Here is a 19,452-nt window from a genome sequence, read left to right on the forward strand (position 1 = left end):
TGAACATGAAATTTGGGGGAGTTTAAATGATAATAGTCAACTAATACTACTATGAAAAATAGAATCTAAACTACTATATACAATTGACGACTTACTTAACCAACTCCATTCATAACTTTACTTGAATTAACTTATTGGAAATTATAACTAACCGGCCTCGCACGATTAATCAACTTAATTATTGGACTAACTGTAGAGACTTTAGTAACAAAGACTCCCTATCTCCCTTATTTGAAACCAATTGCGAACTAAGCCAAAATCGACTCTAAACCAATCTAATTAACACAAATATGTTGCAACTTGCATGAATTAGTCTTGGCAGCATTAATATCTAGGAGACCTCATTAGCCCTAACTAATCTAATCACTTAAATGTCGGATTAGTTAGATTGAAATTGCTTTCTAATTTAAACCAAACCGTAATCGCAGACTCGATTTAAAATTAGGGACTACTCTCCTATACGATTCAAACTAAGTCGAATCATATAGATAGCAATAATTTACAACTAACAACATGAAAGATAACAATCAATATCGAATTGCAAATTTATTAATCAAGAACAAGCAAATTTCAAATACCCATTAAATAAAAAAACGTAGTACTATCAAGATTCAATTATAATACCAATAAACCAATAAAAGTATCTCATCAAATTAGGAAAGAACATCAAATAAATCAGTAATATGGAACAATTAAGTTAAGAAGAAGACTTATGAAATATACTCCCAAGAACACCCGAATAAACCCGGCTTCGACCCCCGCGATTCACCTTCGTTCTCGTACTACCTTGGATGCGAGACTAAGCTCCCCTCCAATGGCTATCTTTTCTTCACCAATTGCCCACTTACGACTCACTCGAACAATTTCGCTCTTTGTATAATTGTTGGCTAAGTTGTGTGTTTTTTGGAGGGAATATTTGGGGGTTTTTATAAGCAGAAACAACCTAGGTTATCCGGGATCAAAGAGATAGAATTGAGAACAAAGATAGAGATTCATCTTTGCTTGAATTTCGGAGGTAGTATTGATCTTCTTTGATTAAGGAAGATGATGGTAGTTTGGGGTCTTATTCTGGTTGATATTCACGCCCCTTTTCCTCTTCTTCTTATCTTTTATTTTTTTTTTTCTTTTCTTCTTGCTTTCTTTTCATTTGGTTGCACGTGCCTTTTGCTCCAAGTGGGCTTCTTGAATTTTCCTAGCCCACTTACTCTTTCTTATTCTCCTACCAAAACCACACATCATAATTTTAAGTACCCTTTTATTATGAAAATAGCAATAAAATAAAATACTAATTAAAATAATATCTAAAATAATAAAAATAGATAATTTCATACATTAACTAGAATAAAATGACTAATAGACTAATATTAGAGACTAAAAATATGGTATATTATGCACTTATCAAATTCCCCCACACTTAGTCTTTGATCGCCCTCGAACAAACTAAATAAAACTAACCTAAAAAAGCAATAGACCTAACTCACTGTTATAGGAATCATGGTTACACTTAGCATATGCAACAAGTCCTCTAACGTGAGAACATACCCACAAAGTCTCTTCATTTGGAATCTTTAAATCAATCAGCAAATATAACTAACATAAGCATTTAAACACTCACCAGCATGCATGGACCATATATTTGACATTTATATAAATTTCAACACCCTCAATGTCCGACATCGTATCATTTCTGTTTCTCACCTTTATTTTAGATATTTGATTAAATGTCTCGGATCATTAGAACTTTTATTAAAAGAACAAGGTAAAATGAAGGTGGGAACTATGTTTGGGCTTGTAATAGTATAGGTGGAGACTAGTAGAGCACATTAATACGTAGTACACTTATATCACACATCTCCAACATACTTTTTCTTTTTTTTTTTTTTTTTTTTTTTTTTCATATTAGTCTCAGGACTCTTAATGTTTTGTCTCTGTCAAATAGTTCTTGTAGCGAGTGTTCGACCAGTGACTCCCGGTCCAATTGGCCCAAGGCACTAGGTTTTAAGATGCCCCTACGGATCTACTTACTCGAACTGCTTAAGCATGAGATAAAAACATCACACGTACATAACTGGGTTTTGAACCTTTTTTTTATTTTATTTTTTTTTATTTTTTATTTTTTAACCCAAACATTGGTACGCAGAGCCTTCAAATCTGAAACTTTTCATTAGAAAACCACCAAATAATGACACCCACCATTCCACTTTACATCACAATTTAACAATATGCTCTACTAATCCCAAAAAGGTGTTTCAATGGTTTTGTGGACAGAGGCACATTTAATTTGTGAGTTTATATGATAAGAAACTTAAGCTCAAATTGGTTCAATATTGGATGATGTTAGTGGTAGGCTTTGAGACATGATAAAATAATTAGTGAGAAACAAAAACTTTTACTAATCATATCAAAGAGGGGTTTAATCTATCTTTCATGTCTGTAATCCACAGCATACAATAAACAAGAGACATTTTTTTTTTTTTTTTTTTTTTTTTTTTTTTTTGCTGATTAACCCAAAGTTCCTTCATTTATGAAACTAGCAATAACAAACTTATTAGTCTAAAATTCGACAGCACCTCCTCTAAATTAGGAGCAATCCACTTCAAAAAAAAAAAATAAAAAAAAAAATGAGCTATTTTTTACAATGCATTTACAGCCAAATATCCAATCAAACAGCATTCTCTCCACAAAAAACCAAATCGATTTCAAATATTCAATCCCCCCCGCACTTAAACTTTTCATTGTCCTCGATGAAAACAAAAGGAAAGAAAGGGAAAGAGAACTTAGCTGGTCATGTGAGCTGTGTCAATGCTATGGATCAGCTCCAAGTTTGTGTTATGTTCTGGAAGACTTGCAAACTTTAAACTTTGAAGTACGGTGAAGCATCAAGCAGTTCATTTGTCTTATCAAGGAGTGAAATGTCCTGTCTAGCCCTTTGTATTTGTTTGTTTAATCTGCCAGAACAACATGGGGTAAGGCTGGTGCTAATTTCAGAACAAAAAGAACACACAAAAACATGAACTATTAAAGAAAGAAAGAAAGTGCAGAAAAATAATCTTGGGTTGCCTCCCAAGAAGCGCCTTTAGTTTATGTCGTTGGCTCGACATTCTTCCCTTCATGCTTGTTCAAAGAATAAGTCTTCAATCATGGTCACATAAGCTTGGTCATAGAATGGTTTTAACCTGTGACCATTAACCTTGAAAGTTTTGTTGGTATCAAAATCTTTGATTTCTACTGCACCATGAGGAAAAACATTAGTAACAATAAAAGGACCAAGCCATCTAGTTTGCAATTTTCCTGGAAATAATTTCAACCGAGCATTAAAAAGAAGCACTTTTTGCCCAACCTGAAAGGATTTCCTAGCTATGTTCTTATCATGGAAGGCTTTGGTTTTGTCTTTATAGATTTTGGCATTTTCATATGCCTCTAACCTCAATTCTTCCAGCTCAAGCAACTGTAATTTCCTCTCTTTTCCAGCAAGGTCATAGTCTAAATTACATTGCTTTACTGCCCAAAAGGACTTATGCTCAATTTCCACAGGCAAATGACATGCTTTACCAAAAACAAGTCTAAATGGAGACATATCTAAAGGAGTTTTATATGCAGTTCTATATGCCCACAATGCATCACCTAATCGAAGACTCCAATCTTTCCTATTAGGATTAACCATTTTCTCAAGAATTGATTTAATTTCCCTGTTAGAAACCTCAGCCTGCCCATTGGTTTGAGGATGGTATGCAGTAGCAAGTCTATGGGTTACATGATATTTTTCCAAAAGAGCACCAAAGGTTTTGTTGCAAAAATGAGTCCCTCTATCACTTATGATGGCCTTAGGCATGCCAAATCTATTAAAAATATGACTCTTAACAAACTTAACAACAGTTTTAGCATCATCAGTTATCACAGCCTTTGCCTCTACCCATTTAGATACATAATCGACAGCAAGAATAATGTAAACTTTACCAAAAGAAGAAGGAAAGGGGCCCATAAAATCTATACCCCACACATCAAATATTTCACAAATAAGGATACCAGATTGAGGCATTTCATTTCTTTTAGACAGATTTCCAGTCTTTTGGCAACGTTCACAAGATTTACAAAACAAATATGCATCTTTGTAAATAGTAGGCCAATATAATCCACATTCAAGTACCTTATGAGCAGTCCTCTGAGGACCAAAATGTCCTCCACTTTCAAAATTATGACAAAAAGTAAGAATAGAGGCATATTCAGGTTTGTCTACACATCTTCTAATCATTTGGTCAGAACATGATTTCCATAAATATGGATCATCCCACATATAATATTTAGAATCAGATATAATCTTATTCTTTTGAGCTTTAGTGAGTGTAGGGGGAAATGTTCCAGTCACTAGATAGTTAACAATATCAGCATACCAAGGAGTGTCAACACTATATAAAGATGCAAGCTGCTCATCAGGAAAAAATTCAGTTATTAAAGGCCAATCCTCTCTGGGAACAATTCTACTTAGATGGTCGGCAACTGGGTTTTCAACACCTTTTCTATCTCTAATTTCTACGTTAAATTCCTGTAATAGAAGCATCCACCTAAGCAACTTAGGTGTTGAATGACTTTTCTTTAACAAATATTTAAGAGCTGCATGATCAGAATAAACAATCACGCGAGTGCCAAGTAAGTAAGACCTAAACTTCTCTAAAGCAAAAACAACAGCATACATCTCTTTTTCAGTGACAGTGTAATTGCATTGAGCATAATCTAGTGATTTAGAAGCATAATGGATCACATAGGACTCTTTATCCTTCTTTTGCCCTAAAACTGCTCCTACAGCCTTATTACTAGCATCACACATAATTTCAAAAGGCAAAGACCAATCAGGGGGTCTAATCACAGGAGCACTTGTCAATTTGTCTTTTAAATCATCAAAAGCTTTCTTGCATTCATCATTAAAGTCAAAAACAACATCTTTAGCAAGCAATGCACATAAAGGTGAAGCAATCTTAGAGAAATTTTTGATAAAGCGTCTATAAAAGCCAGCATGTCCTAAAAATGATCTAACATCACGAACACATGTAGGATAAGGCAAAGAACTAATGACATCAATTTTAGCTTTATCAACCTCTAGACCCTTGGCACTAACAACATGACCAAGAACTACACCTTGTTCAACCATAAAATGACATTTTTCAAAATTCAAAACAAGGTTAGTTTCAACACATCTTTTCAAAACTTGAGATAAAGCATGAAGACATCTATCAAACGAATCACCAAACACAGTAAAATCATCCATAAACACTTCCATATCTTGTTGAATCAAATCAGAAAATATACTCATCATGCATCGTTGAAAAGTTCCAGGAGCATTGCATAAACCAAAAGGCATTCTTCTAAAAGCAAATGTACCAAAAGGACAAGTAAAAGTGGTTTTATCTTGATCTTCAGGGGCAATGGGTACTTGTGTGTAACCTGAATAACCATCTAGAAAACAGAAATAAGATTGTCCAGCAAGTTTTTCTAACATCTGATCAATAAATGGAAGGGGAAAATGATCTTTTCTAGTAGCTTGATTAAGTTTCCTATAGTCAATACAAACTCTCCATCCATTAGAAACTCTAGTAGGGACAAGCTCTCCTTCATTATTTTCTACAACAGTTATTCCACTCTTTTTAGGTACCACATGAATTGGACTTACCCATTGGGAATCAGAAATAGGGTAAATCACTCCTGCATCTAACCACTTTAGAATTTCCTTTTTAACTACTTCCATCATTGAAGGATTCAATCTACGTTGAGCCTCTCTAGTTGGTTTAGCATCTTTTTCAAGAAAAATTTTATGCATGCACATAGCGGGGCTAATGCCTTTTATGTCAGCTAAAGTCCATCCTAAGGCTTCCTTATGATTTTTAAGCAAATTCAATAACCTAATCTCTTGAGATTGATTTAAAGAACTTGAAATAATCACAGGTAGAGTCTCATTATCACCCAAATAAACATACTTCAGATTAGACGGAAGGGGTTTCAATTCTAATTCAGGTGGCTTAACAATAGAAGGAATCAATTTAGGCACAACAGAGGGTAAAGATTTTGTGCATCCATTAGAAACATCAGATTCAATCACATCAGACGATGCTACAAAAGAATCAACCAATTCTGTTTTTTCAATATCACCAAAAACACCATTTTCAAACAAATTTTCACACCACTCATCAAAGACATCCTGAGCCATCCAATCACATGCATCAAAAGAATCTATAGAACTAACATTATTGACATCATTAGGATATTTCATAGCATCAAATATGTTGAATTTTATCAGTTCTCCATCAAATTCCATTGTCAAATTACCTTCATGAACATCAATTTTAGTCTTGGAAGTCTTTAGAAAAGGACGTCCCAACAACAAAGGAACGCTATCAGATTTATCACCCATATCAAGCACATAAAAATCAGCAGGAAAAACTAATTCATTCACTTGAACAAGCACATCTTCTAAAACTCCCATGGGAAATGCATTAGATCTATCAGCTAGTTGGATAACCACATTAGTCTTAGACAAAGGACCAACATTCAAAGTATCATATACAGACTTAGGCATGACATTGATTGAAGCACCTAAATCTAGCATGCATCTTTCAAAAATAGAGTTACCAATTTTACATGGAATAGAAAACATGCCAGGATCCTTACATTTAGGGGGAAGTTTCTTTTGAATTACTGCTGAAATATTTTCCCCCATACTTACCTTCTCAGAAGGGCGAAATTGTCTCTTATTAGTACAAAGTTCCTTAAGAAACTTTGCATAGCGTGGTACCTGCTTAATAGCATCAAGAAGAGGAATATTAACTTCAATTTTCCTAAAAGTCTCTAGAATTTCATTGTCCATAGCTTCTTTCCTAGACTTAGCAAAACGGGAGGGGAAAGGGGGAACATCTTTAAAACGAGAAACATCAAAATTCACATCAGAATTACTCTTCCCTGCAGGTTCTTTCTCGCTCTCTTTATCATGTTTTTCCTTACTCTCACTAACTACATCTTTAGGTCTGACTTCTACTTCTTTCTCTACTGCTCTATTTTTCATTCTAGGTTCTGCTAACTCTTTACCACTCCTAAGTGTTACAGCTTTAGCATGTTCATTTGGATTGGCAAGTGTTTGAGAAGGAAGTCTATTCGAGAGTTGAGATTCCAAATTACTAAGAGTATTGCTTATTTGACCTATCTGAGTGTCTATGTGATGTAAGTGAATGTCAGTTTTCTTTTGATATTCAACACCTTGATCATGAACCTGTCCTATTTGGTTTGCTAACTGTTTCACCAAATCTTCTAATGAAGGGCTAGCAGGTTTAGGTGATGGGTTTTGTTGACCAAGTTGCTTAAATTGATTAAACTGTTGAAATTGTGGTCTATTTCCTTACCTTAGATTAGGGTGGTCTTTCCAACCTTCATTATAAGTATGTGAGAAAGGATCATACTTCCTATTTTGTTGACTAGTAAAACCCCCTAAGGCATTAACATCTTCACTCTGTATAGTAGGACATTCATCAGTAGCATGAGAAAAATCAGAACAAACACCACAAACTCTAGATTTAGACTCATTATTAGCAATTTTAGAAACAAGAGTAGTCAAAGTAGCAATTTGTTGAGAATTTTCTTGCAATTGATTCTGAATACCACTTATATCAATTTCATTTACTCTTTTAACATCATTTCTTGTACTAAACTGCTGTGTATTCTGAGCCATATTAGAGATTAATTTTCTAGCTTCAGTAGGGGTTTTATCAACTAATGCACCCCCACTAGATGCATCTATCATACCTCTATCATTAGGTAACAAACCCTCATAAAAGTATTGAATTAACAATTGATCACTTATTTGGTGTTGTGGACAAGATGAACAAAGCCTATTAAAACGTTGCCAGTACTCATATAAAGACTCATTATTATTCTGTCTAATTCCACAAATTTCCTTCCTAATAGAACCTATACGACTTGCAGGAAAGAATCTTTCAAGAAAAACTTTTTCCAACTCCGCCCAAGAATTAATGGAACTAGATGGAATTTGCTCATATAACCACTCTTTAGCAGGATCTTGCAAAGAAAAAGGAAAAGCATGCAATCTAATATGTTCCTGTTCTATTCCTTCGGGATTCATAGAAGAACATACAACTTTAAACTCTTTTAAATGTCTATAAGGATTCTCACCTGCGTTCCCATAGAATTTAGGGAGAAGATTAAGGAAACCTGAGTTCAGTTTGAGGGGATTCTCTAGCTCCGGAAAGACAATGCAGAGAGGATCTTCTCCTGTTTTAGGGGCTCCCAGTTCTTTCAATGTCTGTTCTGCCATGTTGCTATATTTGATCGGCAATGGATCTTCTATTTCAAGTGCTGGTTCAGCACTGAAAATATGCAGAAGCTCCTCTGGGTTTGCTCCGTTTATCAAGTCTATGTACGCTCTTATGCGCTGAAGTCTTGCTTCTTTATCGTACGCGTACATGCACCTATATAGAAAACAGAAATTAATGAGAGATGAGTTTGTGTTATTAGTGCATAAATGTAGGTTTCTGGTCAGAACTAAAATATAGGCAAAATAAAAAGCTGATATCAGTTATTCAAATCAAACAAGACATATTTGATTACAAATAATTACGACATTAAGTATGCTGAATTTTAGCAGCATCAGGCGAGCTAAGAAATGATATGAACCTGACCACGATATTATGCAATCTTATGAAATTACCGGCTGTCATGTGCAGATTCTCCAACTAATTTCGCTCAAATTTTACTCAAGTAGATATAAATCAGTTTAGCATTTCAACAAAACTTTAGCAAAGTGGTCTTTCTGAAATTAGGATTTAGCATACAATCACTAATGCATTTGTCAAAATTCAACATATAAGGCTTGCTAATTATCAGAAATATCTGGTCATTTTTTTTTTTTTAACTAAGCAAGAATAATAGCTTTAGCAATTCTGAAGTAATGAGATCAGGAATTCAGACAAGAAATTTTAAAAATCATGCATGTGACAGAAATTATACTAAATTTTCAGTAGCACATCAACAATTCAACATCTGAAAAGTAATAATATGACCAGATTAGTAATCCACAGATTGGCAGAATGCTCATGCTGCAAAATTCAACATGTTAAGCTTGCTGATTGACAAAATTATGACTAATGCACATCAGGACCTTAGATTATCATTTACACAGTAGCCCAATACAGCATATAAATGAACACAAAGTCTTTTAAATTTATTTTGCCTTTAGAGTTTAATACAGCTGCATTAGAAAATAAAACGTTTAGTATATGCCACTTATAATTTATTTGTCAGATCAAAGTATAAATAGCAGAAACTCAGTGGAAGATAACCTCAAAATTATAACTCTTAGCATCATTTGAATACCAATAACCAAAATACAAGTGTGTTACTAGTTTATCATTAGATGTAATAAGATTAATCAGTTCAATTTTCTAGGGACAAGCACAAATCATGCAAAAAGTTGTTAAGAAAACAAGACATATACTTGTCTACTTGTACACCTATCATGTCATATTAACTTCCATAAGTTATGCTAATTTTGAAAAGAAATTACAGATTCTTGTACCAGCAAACAATTAGCTAAATCATTCATATTATTTGATAACATACTGATCGAATATTCGATACAGGACATGAGAATCTTAACTGAGCATTCATCAATTTACAAGTAAAATACTCCACCAAGATAAAAAAAAGAATTGTAGTCATCTAACCTCTAAAAGTCTGACAAATACAATGAAGCTTATTGAATTAAGTCATGAAAAGTAGGCACTCCTTGATTGATTCAATACAGGCAGACATACACTACTAAGACCGACTTTCAACTATCATGAAAACCTGATGATATGCATGGAAATAACTCACTAATAGAATCTAAAATATTCAACCTCAAATAGCAGTTAATATATACAAGTTCTTCACATATTCAAATAACAATATAAGCAGAAATTAATTAAACCATGAATTTATAGGACATTATAAATAATCTCCCCGGCAACGGCGCCAAAATTTGATACGTGTCGTTTCCCGTATAAAATTAATTAATAATTTACCTTAACTTAAACCTCAAAAATATTAACAACTAGTAAAAAGGGTAAGTAAGGGTCGAACCCACGAGGAGATTGGTTAACTCTATAAACTCAAAATTAAACTCGAAACGTAAACTATATACATAAAAGAGTACTATTCACACTATGAACATGAAATTTGGGGGAGTTTAAATGATAATAGTCAACTAATACTACTATGAAAAATAGAATCTAAACTACTATATACAATTGACGACTTACTTAACCAACTCCATTCATAACTTTACTTGAATTAACTTATTGGAAATTATAACTAACCGGCCTCGCACGATTAATCAACTTAATTATTGGACTAACTGTAGAGACTTTAGTAACAAAGACTCCCTATCTCCCTTATTTGAAACCAATTGCGAACTAAGCCAAAATCGACTCTAAACCAATCTAATTAACACAAATATGTTGCAACTTGCATGAATTAGTCTTGGCAGCATTAATATCTAGGAGACCTCATTAGCCCTAACTAATCTAATCACTTAAATGTCGGATTAGTTAGATTGAAATTGCTTTCTAATTTAAACCAAACCGTAATCGCAGACTCGATTTAAAATTAGGGACTACTCTCCTATACGATTCAAACTAAGTCGAATCATATAGATAGCAATAATTTACAACTAACAACATGAAAGATAACAATCAATATCGAATTGCAAATTTATTAATCAAGAACAAGCAAATTTCAAATACCCATTAAATAAAAAAACGTAGTACTATCAAGATTCAATTATAATACCAATAAACCAATAAAAGTATCTCATCAAATTAGGAAAGAACATCAAATAAATCAGTAATATGGAACAATTAAGTTAAGAAGAAGACTTATGAAATATACTCCCAAGAACACCCGAATAAACCCGGCTTCGACCCCCGCGATTCACCTTCGTTCTCGTACTACCTTGGATGCGAGACTAAGCTCCCCTCCAATGGCTATCTTTTCTTCACCAATTGCCCACTTACGACTCACTCGAACAATTTCGCTCTTTGTATAATTGTTGGCTAAGTTGTGTGTTTTTTGGAGGGAATATTTGGGGGTTTTTATAAGCAGAAACAACCTAGGTTATCCGGGATCAAAGAGATAGAATTGAGAACAAAGATAGAGATTCATCTTTGCTTGAATTTCGGAGGTAGTATTGATCTTCTTTGATTAAGGAAGATGATGGTAGTTTGGGGTCTTATTCTGGTTGATATTCACGCCCCTTTTCCTCTTCTTCTTATCTTTTATTTTTTTTTTTCTTTTCTTCTTGCTTTCTTTTCATTTGGTTGCACGTGCCTTTTGCTCCAAGTGGGCTTCTTGAATTTTCCTAGCCCACTTACTCTTTCTTATTCTCCTACCAAAACCACACATCATAATTTTAAGTACCCTTTTATTATGAAAATAGCAATAAAATAAAATACTAATTAAAATAATATCTAAAATAATAAAAATAGATAATTTCATACATTAACTAGAATAAAATGACTAATAGACTAATATTAGAGACTAAAAATATGGTATATTATGCACTTATCAGTAATCACTCAACAGAGGTAAGAATCAATCTCATAATTTCGTAAAATCGAGAGAGAAGCTATAACCACTTGATACATTCCTCGTTTTTTTTTTGGGTCTTACTAAAAGTAGATAACTTCAATTAAGATAAAACTTGGACCCTCCTCCCATAACATTATTGTGGGTCCAAATTAAAATTGATTGGGATTGACATTCTTTGTAGAGATCCACATTTTGGTGCACCCTATAAAATGTAATATGGGGGAGGGGGGTATGTATGTATGGTCGTATGGAGCAAGAAAGGGGGAAATTCTTTTCTTTTCTTTTATACTTTCTCCTTTAATTTGTTGGGTTTAGTGAATATAGAAATAGAAATCGAAATACCCAATTATTATGGAACATGGAAAAATAATTCCTTTGCACAATCATTTTCATAACATCATTTTGCTTACTACGAGCAATACAACTATTTGAAAAGGCAAGTTGGTAGTTACTTGGACATGAACAAGAAGAGGAGTTGCTAATAGGTCCATCACTAACTCCATCCCCACGTATATCATGATTAAATATTAACCAAACAAAACTATAACGAAATGAGTGATAATTTATATAGCAACGGTGGGAGTAAACAAAATACCATTTATCAAAATAAGATCTATATAACTATGTACGCGTAACAACGCACAAATCTTCTAAGACTTACACAAGAGCACAGTACAATGTATACTTTTGAAATGAATTAACCATTTTTTTTCTTGATAATTCCAAAGACAATCTTCAAAGATCACATCAAACTTTAATTCCAAAATGAATCAACCAATTTTTTTTTTCTTGCAATGCTTAATCTCAAATCAATTAATAACAATACATCATTTTTATATATAGTATACATGTAACCAAGCAATATCACAAAATCAATATTGTTCCTTTGATAGCTGTGTATGAGGTCGTCCCATTGCAACACCCTGCTTATAATTAGTCGAGCTAGCATAATTATTGTTCGTGTTATTAGCAGCGCCACACACCCAGAAAGCGTAAGAGATTAGTCCTAAAACAATGGTAATTACACACCAAAGTGCAGCACCAAGGAACAAATCTTCTTTACCAACTTTGCAAATGTGATTATTGTCTTCAGATTGAATTTTTGCTAGATAACTTATGTTGTTGTGGATGGCTGTGTATAGTAATCCCAAAAATGCTATCACAAATGTTACCCTGCATCAAAACAACAAAGCCAAGGATTATATTTTAAGTAGTAGGCCACATTCCTCAAAATCTCCTAATACCCTTTTTAAACGTCAAGTTGTATAACACAAGCTAAGGGTCGATATATATTTTAAGTGGCACAATCGTTGTATAAATTGACTCCCGGACCACATTTAATAGTTCCATAATTTCTTATAACAACCCAATTTTTACACCGTGTTATTTTATTCAGGCTTAGTTGTCAGTCTTGTCACTTGTCGCATTAGTAATTCAAAACATACATCAAATATAATGATGACGTGACTGTTAATGCTAGACAGAGTGAATATATGTAGATACTTAGATATTGATAGAATATAGGATAAATATTCTTTGTATTCTGTTATAGTAGGATATATATTGTATATATTCTGTAATTATCTCTTGAGATTTCCTAACATGATTAGGACTCATGATTGTAACCCTATATATATTGATTAATGGAATACACTCCAATCTGAGGAGTTTCATAAAATCTAACATGGTATCAGAGCTTTAGGTTTCGATCTAGCTTCCGCAATTTTTTATCCGCCATCATTCGTTCCTCGCTTCAAAAAAATCACAAACAAGCCCTTTCCGACCCAAATTGGAATGTTGCGATGCGTGATGAATATAGTGCTTTAATTGAAGCGGGGACATGGGAATTGGTTCCTAGGCCTACGGGGGTGAATATTGTTAATTGTATGTGGTTACATCGTCATAAATTGAAAGCTAATGGTGATATTGAAAGACACAAAGCTCGCTTAGTTTGTGATGGCAGGTCTCAGATTGAAGGTGTTGACTGTGATGAGACGTTTAGTCCGGTTGTTAAACCGGCTACTATTCGAACAGTGTTGAGTCTGGCTATGGCTCGTCGGTGGTCTATTCATCAACTTGATGTTAAAAATACCTTTTTACATGGTGATTTGAATGAGTGTGTTTATATGCATCAACCCCCTGGTTTTGTTGATAAGCGATTTCCAGGTTATGTTTGCAGACTTCGCAAGGCTTTATATGGCCTCAAGCAAGCTCCGAGAGCTTGGTACCAACGATTTGCTAATTATCTTTTGCAGATGGGGTTTGTTATTGCAAAAATGGACACATCATTATTTATTTTCCGACTTGGGAAAGACACGACATATTTACTTCTATATGTTGATGGTATTGTGTTGGTTACATCCTCAGATAAACTGTGTAAGAACATCATATCTCACTTACAGAAAGGGTTTCCAATGACTGACTTAGGTCCTCTGAATTATTTTCTGGGTATTTCTGTTACTCGTACTCCTTCATTCTTGTTTATGTCACAGCAAAAATATGCACAGGAAATTCTTGAGCGTGCAGGTATGAGCAGTTGTAAACCTGCGCAGACGCCAGTGGACACTCAATCAAAGCTCGGCGCAGATGCTGGACCTAGGTTTCATGACCCGACACTCTATCGCAGTCTTGCAGGTGCATTACAGTACCTCACTTTTACTCGCCCTGATATAGCTTATGCAGTTCAGCAGGTCTGTCTATTTATGCATGATCCCAGAGAGGCTCATTATGATGCATTGAAACGGATTCTGCGATACATTCAGGGTACCATTGATCATGGGTTACATTTATATCCTTCACCTCTGTCGAACTTGATTACTTATACAGACGCAGATTGGGGCGGGTGTCCTTACACTCGTAGCTCTACTTCCGGCTATTGTTGCTTTTTGGATGAAAATCTTATTTCTTGGTCGTCTAAGCGTCAACCAACTCTGTCTAGGTCAAGTGCGGAGGCAGAATACAGAGGCGTCGCAAATGTTGTTTCCGAGGCTTGTTGGCTCCGTAATCTTCTTTTAGAGCTACATTGTCCTCTCCGGCAGGCTACTCTTGTCTATTGTGATAATGTCAGTGCAATTTATTTATCTCATAATCTCGTACAGCATCAACGCACCAAGCACGTCGAAATGGACATTCATTTCGTTCGAGAAAAGGTGGCGTTGGGGCATGTACGGGTCTTACACGTTCCTTCACGGTACCAGTTTGCAGACATTTTCACGAAAGGCCTACCTCGACAACTATTTGTGGATTTCAGATCCAGTCTTAGCGTACGTCCTCCTCCCGCTACGATTGCGGGGGTGTGATAGAATATAGGATAAATATTCTTTGTATTTTTGTTATAGTAGGATATATATTGTATATATTCTGTAATTATCTCTTGAGATTTCCTAACATGATTAGGACTCATGATTGTAACCCTATATATATTGATTAATGGAATACACTCCAATCTGAGGAATTTCATAAAATCTAACAGATATTATCGAAGGTAAAAGGGGTAGAAATGCAGAGGTTGTGAGACATACCAGGAAATGACAAAGAGAATAAGAGAAGTAATAGCAGAACAAGTAGAAGAAATGCGTAAACCACAACAACAAAAGCAGCTGATAGCAGCACTAATTAGAGTTTGTTCAGCCAAAAGAAGTGCAGCAGCAGTTATACCAAGTGCACATGCTCCTGTGTTTGGATATACGCATGCCCCATTTACTTTCGGACCTACATCATCTGCCTGCAGCCCACCCGAACAAAGACTAGTTAACAACGGGCGTACAAATCGCAATTAATTATAATTTTACTTCATCTGTTACGTATAATTAATCATGAATTGATGATAATATTGCGTGTTATAGACAATTATGAGAAAATCACACGTTAAATTACATGTGTACGTCCATGGTCCATCTGTTCTACATGTACATTTTGAAAACCTTATTTTAGCTATAAATTTAAACAAAGTATTATTCCATTAAACAATAATTAGTACAAAAAGTGGTTCAAATTAAAACTTCCAATTATACTCCGTACTAGTTGTGTATTAATTAATTTTGACCCGAGAATTATCATATGGAGTACTCCGTATTATATTATGATTGTTAATTTGTAATTTGTTGCCTACAAAACTTTAAAAAAAATCACATTTAGTCAAATCATTGGCCAATCGCATCTAGGGCTCTAATCTAAGCTCAGTGCCACATTCAATTATGAAGTTGTCGTGAGAATTTAATTTATAGGGGTTTCTCATCAATTATTGGGCCTCAACCTTAATTGGTTTGGTTGGTTGGCCGGTTGGGCAGTTGAACATCCCTTCATACCTTCCTTGACCCGTACGCGACAAATTCTAATTACTCCCTCGATAACTTAGTTAATTCAGTTCATTTCAGATCAATTCATTTCTAAAGAATAAAGTTTTAGTAGATAATAAGATTAGTTATCGAACACATTTTTTATTTTCAATGAATGAATTTGATATAGATAATATGAAAGTTCCAAAAATATAGATGAGTGGATATTTTAAATCACATTGTTCTAGTACTATGAATACATCATAATTCATAATCATACTCAACTTAACTATTTGATCTATAATTTGTGATCCGAGGAATTATAAATGAAAAATATGTACTTCACAAATTACATACATAATTACGTGGAATATCCGTAAGGAAAACCTAAAAATTACTAAATAAAGTATGCAATAATGTATAAATTATGCATCAATATTAAATTTTTAAAAAAATGATAAATAAAAATAAAATCACAGTAACAATATACTCACCTTAATTCTTTTGGCATAAGCAAGAAAGCTGAAAACAACAGCTAGTATACCAAGAACAAATGCAAAAATAGGCACCAAAACTGCCCGAATTCTCTGGGCCATTTTCGTTTATAGGACTGTTTTTTTTTCCTCTCTTTCTACAATATCTAAAATAAATTGGTTGGATGGTATAAATATGGGAGTGTGATACTTATATATACGCAGTAGCTATCACTAATTTTAGATAACAGCTGGAAGAGCCAACACAGTATGAAACAATTAATTAATGTATACATCAGCTTGGTTAGAATATAACGGTTATACTTATGATTTGTCACACAATCTCCCTAGGGTTGTTGGTTATTGTTTAATGGACGGGTCCGTTATATCATCAATTGAGTGTGGGATGTGTCATAAATAAAATCAAGCAATTATGATCCTTTACTTCATTCATCAGCTTAACTTTTTGGTTAGATTGATCCTTTGACACGTATGAATTTATAGTAGAGCAGTCAATTTGGTTAAACGGGTTGAGTTTAGGTCGGGTAAGAGTGGGTCAGGTCAACTTGGGTCGGGTCATTTCGGATTAATTCCATAACCGATGCGAGTCGGGTTTGGGTTAGGTCATGCTTGAGTCGGGTCATTCTTCTTATCGGGTTTGGGTCGGGTTTAGGTCGGGTTAATAGCAGGTCAGGTTACATTTGGATCGGGTGAACAATAGGTCGGGTTTAATTTGGGTTTTCACGGGTTAAAACTAATTAGTGTAATTCTCGGGTTTGAGTCGGGTTCGTTCAAGTCAATAATTTGCGGGTTAGAATCAGGTCAGGTCATTTTCGGGTTTGAGTCGGGTTCGGTTCAAGTCAATAATTTACGGATTATAATCAGGTCAGGTCAATTCAAGTCGGGTCATTCTCGGGTCCAAGTCGGGTTCGGTTCAAGTCAATAATTTGCGGGTTATAATCAGGTTGGGCCATTTCTAAGTCAAGTCATTCTCGGATTCAAGTCGCGTTATCTTCAAGTCAATAATTTGCAAGTTACAATCAGGTCGGGTCATTTCTAAGTCAAGTCATATTCGGGTTCAACTAAATATAAATAGATAATTATCATTTTTATCAAGCTAAATATTTCCTTTCACTATAATATATATTAGGGGTGAGCAAACTAGGTACTCGGTCAAAATTTTAGGACCCAAACTTGGAATTGGTCGGAACCGGGTCCTAAAATTTGGATCCGGAATTGGAATTTGTTCAACCGGGTCCTAAAATTTAGAAATTGGTATTGGAACCACCTGTAATCCCCCGTATTTTTAAATATATTAGTAATGAAATTATATTTTATTCATAATATTTATTTGTATTTTTTTCGGATTTAATTTCAAAAGTTTCAAATTATTTTTGGGTTTGATGAACGATTTTATTACAAAGAACTTTTTATGAACCTTTCTTCACTAATTTATATCCAGCAAACAAACCAAACCCACTTTCTTTTCTTAATTGGCCCATTAATTTTATGAGGCCCAATCTTAAAACTAACCCTACACCACTCTCTCTCCTATAAATACCCCATACATCCCCAAAATTTCCCACACAAAAAGGTTAGTCTTATTTTCATCCTCCTTTGTTTCATTATTTTGCTTAATGTTATTTTAATTGTTTTGGGTTTTGATTTTAGTATAAAGATTATATTTTTAGTATTAAATTATATTTTAATGGTATAAAGATTATAAATTTCAGATTATATTTATGTTATAAATTTCATATTTTATGAATTATAAACCTAGGGTTTCAATTTATTGAAAATCATGATTTTAGGGTTTTTATGAACAATTGATTTAGGGCTTTTATAGTAATGATGTTTTGAAATTTTGGTGATTATATTACTAATTAGTTTCCAGATTATTTGAACACGTAAATTCGTATTTTAATGTTTAGATTTCGGTTCGTTAATATTAATCCCGTTTTAATCCCGATCAGGTTCTGAACTCATCCGATTTTGACAAAAAAGTAGTGTTTTCCATGTGGAAACGATGTTTTAAGAAAGACTCACTACCTATGGTAGTGAGCACCACCCTCTCGTGGCCAAATTCTGCCTCTAAATATGATTTTCGGGCAGTTTTTCATTTTTAACGAAGTTTTTTATTTTTAAAATTTTATCCTTGAGTTTGATTAATAAAATTAATTATTTTTAAAGTTAATTAAGCATATAAATATATGTTTTATTTATTTTAATAAGTTTTTCATCATATTATATTGTTGGAAATTACTTGGGATAGTAATATTAATTGTTGGTTATTTTCTAGGAAGTGATTATTCCCTAGGAGAATTTTAAGTGATTAAAAGTGGCTCAAAAGGATTGTTTGTATGAGGTACGTACATGTCTACTTCGTTATAAGTAGTATCATGTTTAGGTACCAAAAGGAAAGAACTTAGTTTCATGATTAGGGAACACTTGGATGGAAATTGTTTGGTTACACATTGATTTAATTCATGTGCTTATGTTTATGAAACATGTTTTGGTGAATTGATTATGTTTGTATGGAATTATGGATGCAAACATGTTGAATTATATTGGATAAAATGTTTGTATGGAATGTTGATACAAGCATAATTTTATTGGATTGGTTTGTTAACCACATTTGGTTTATTAAAGGATTGGAATTGAATGGTTTAAGTGGAATGAATTTATTAATTATTCCACAAGGTTATTATTATTTATTTATTACTCAATCATAACTTGTTAGTATGTTGAGTAAAGGTGGATTAAGCCGAAATGGCTAGGTGAGTTGACTATGTTCAACAATTTTGGATAATTTGGAAGTTTAATGGAATTAAAGGTTAATTTGTGATGTGATCACCATTGTCTTAAATAAGATTAAAAACGAATTGATGTATGATTGTTATGTATGGTCTTCTTGATTGAGTCGGCTATTAATTAAAATTGTAATCACGTAAAGTGAAACATGGATGAGCAATAAAACTCTGGAAAGCGTGCACTTCTAGGGTATTGACAATTATGGGTTGGGGTACACGGTGGTAGCCCGTGGCTTTTCGAGGCTTGTTTGATCAACATGTCCTCTT

The 19,452-nt window shown here is 33.8% G+C and overlaps 2 protein-coding genes across 2 annotated transcripts; both read right to left on the minus strand.

Moving 5' to 3' along the window:
• Positions 1-7,381: 7,381 nt before the first annotated feature.
• LOC145631357 (uncharacterized) lies at positions 7,382-8,464 on the minus strand. Its single transcript, XM_081683429.1, has one exon. It carries the CDS (start codon positions 8,462-8,464, stop codon positions 7,382-7,384), a length of 1,083 nt encoding a protein of 360 aa, XP_081539555.1.
• Positions 8,465-12,391: 3,927 nt separating this feature from the next.
• On the minus strand, positions 12,392-16,569 carry LOC145630175 (uncharacterized). Its single transcript, XM_081682428.1, has 3 exons — positions 16,397-16,569; positions 15,147-15,349; positions 12,392-12,798 (listed from the first exon to the last, which is right to left on the minus strand). Exons 1-3 carry the CDS (start codon positions 16,496-16,498, stop codon positions 12,498-12,500), a joined length of 606 nt encoding a protein of 201 aa, XP_081538554.1. The 5' UTR covers positions 16,499-16,569; the 3' UTR covers positions 12,392-12,497.
• Between the last annotated feature and the right edge of the window lie 2,883 nt (positions 16,570-19,452).

Source organism: Chenopodium album, chromosome 5 (genome assembly GCF_948465745.1).
Source record: "Chenopodium album chromosome 5, dcCheAlbu1.1, whole genome shotgun sequence".
Lineage (NCBI taxonomy): Eukaryota > Viridiplantae > Streptophyta > Magnoliopsida > Caryophyllales > Amaranthaceae > Chenopodium > Chenopodium album.

What these genes read in the sequence shown, in the direction of transcription:
- LOC145631357 (XM_081683429.1), bottom strand. Translation starts at nt 8,464, where the DNA reads ATGTACGCGTACGATAAAGAAGCAAGACTTCAGCGCATAAGAGCGTAC.
- LOC145630175 (XM_081682428.1), bottom strand. Translation starts at nt 16,498, where the DNA reads ATGGCCCAGAGAATTCGGGCAGTTTTGGTGCCTATTTTTGCATTTGTT. An exon ending in CTTATGCCAAAAGAATTAAG is followed by an intron (nt 15,350 to 16,396) that starts GTGAGTATATTG and finishes GGTGGGCTGCAG; the next exon opens with GCAGATGATGTAGGTCCGAA. An exon ending in ATTCTCTTTGTCATTTCCTG is followed by an intron (nt 12,799 to 15,146) that starts GTATGTCTCACA and finishes GTTTTGATGCAG; the next exon opens with GGTAACATTTGTGATAGCAT.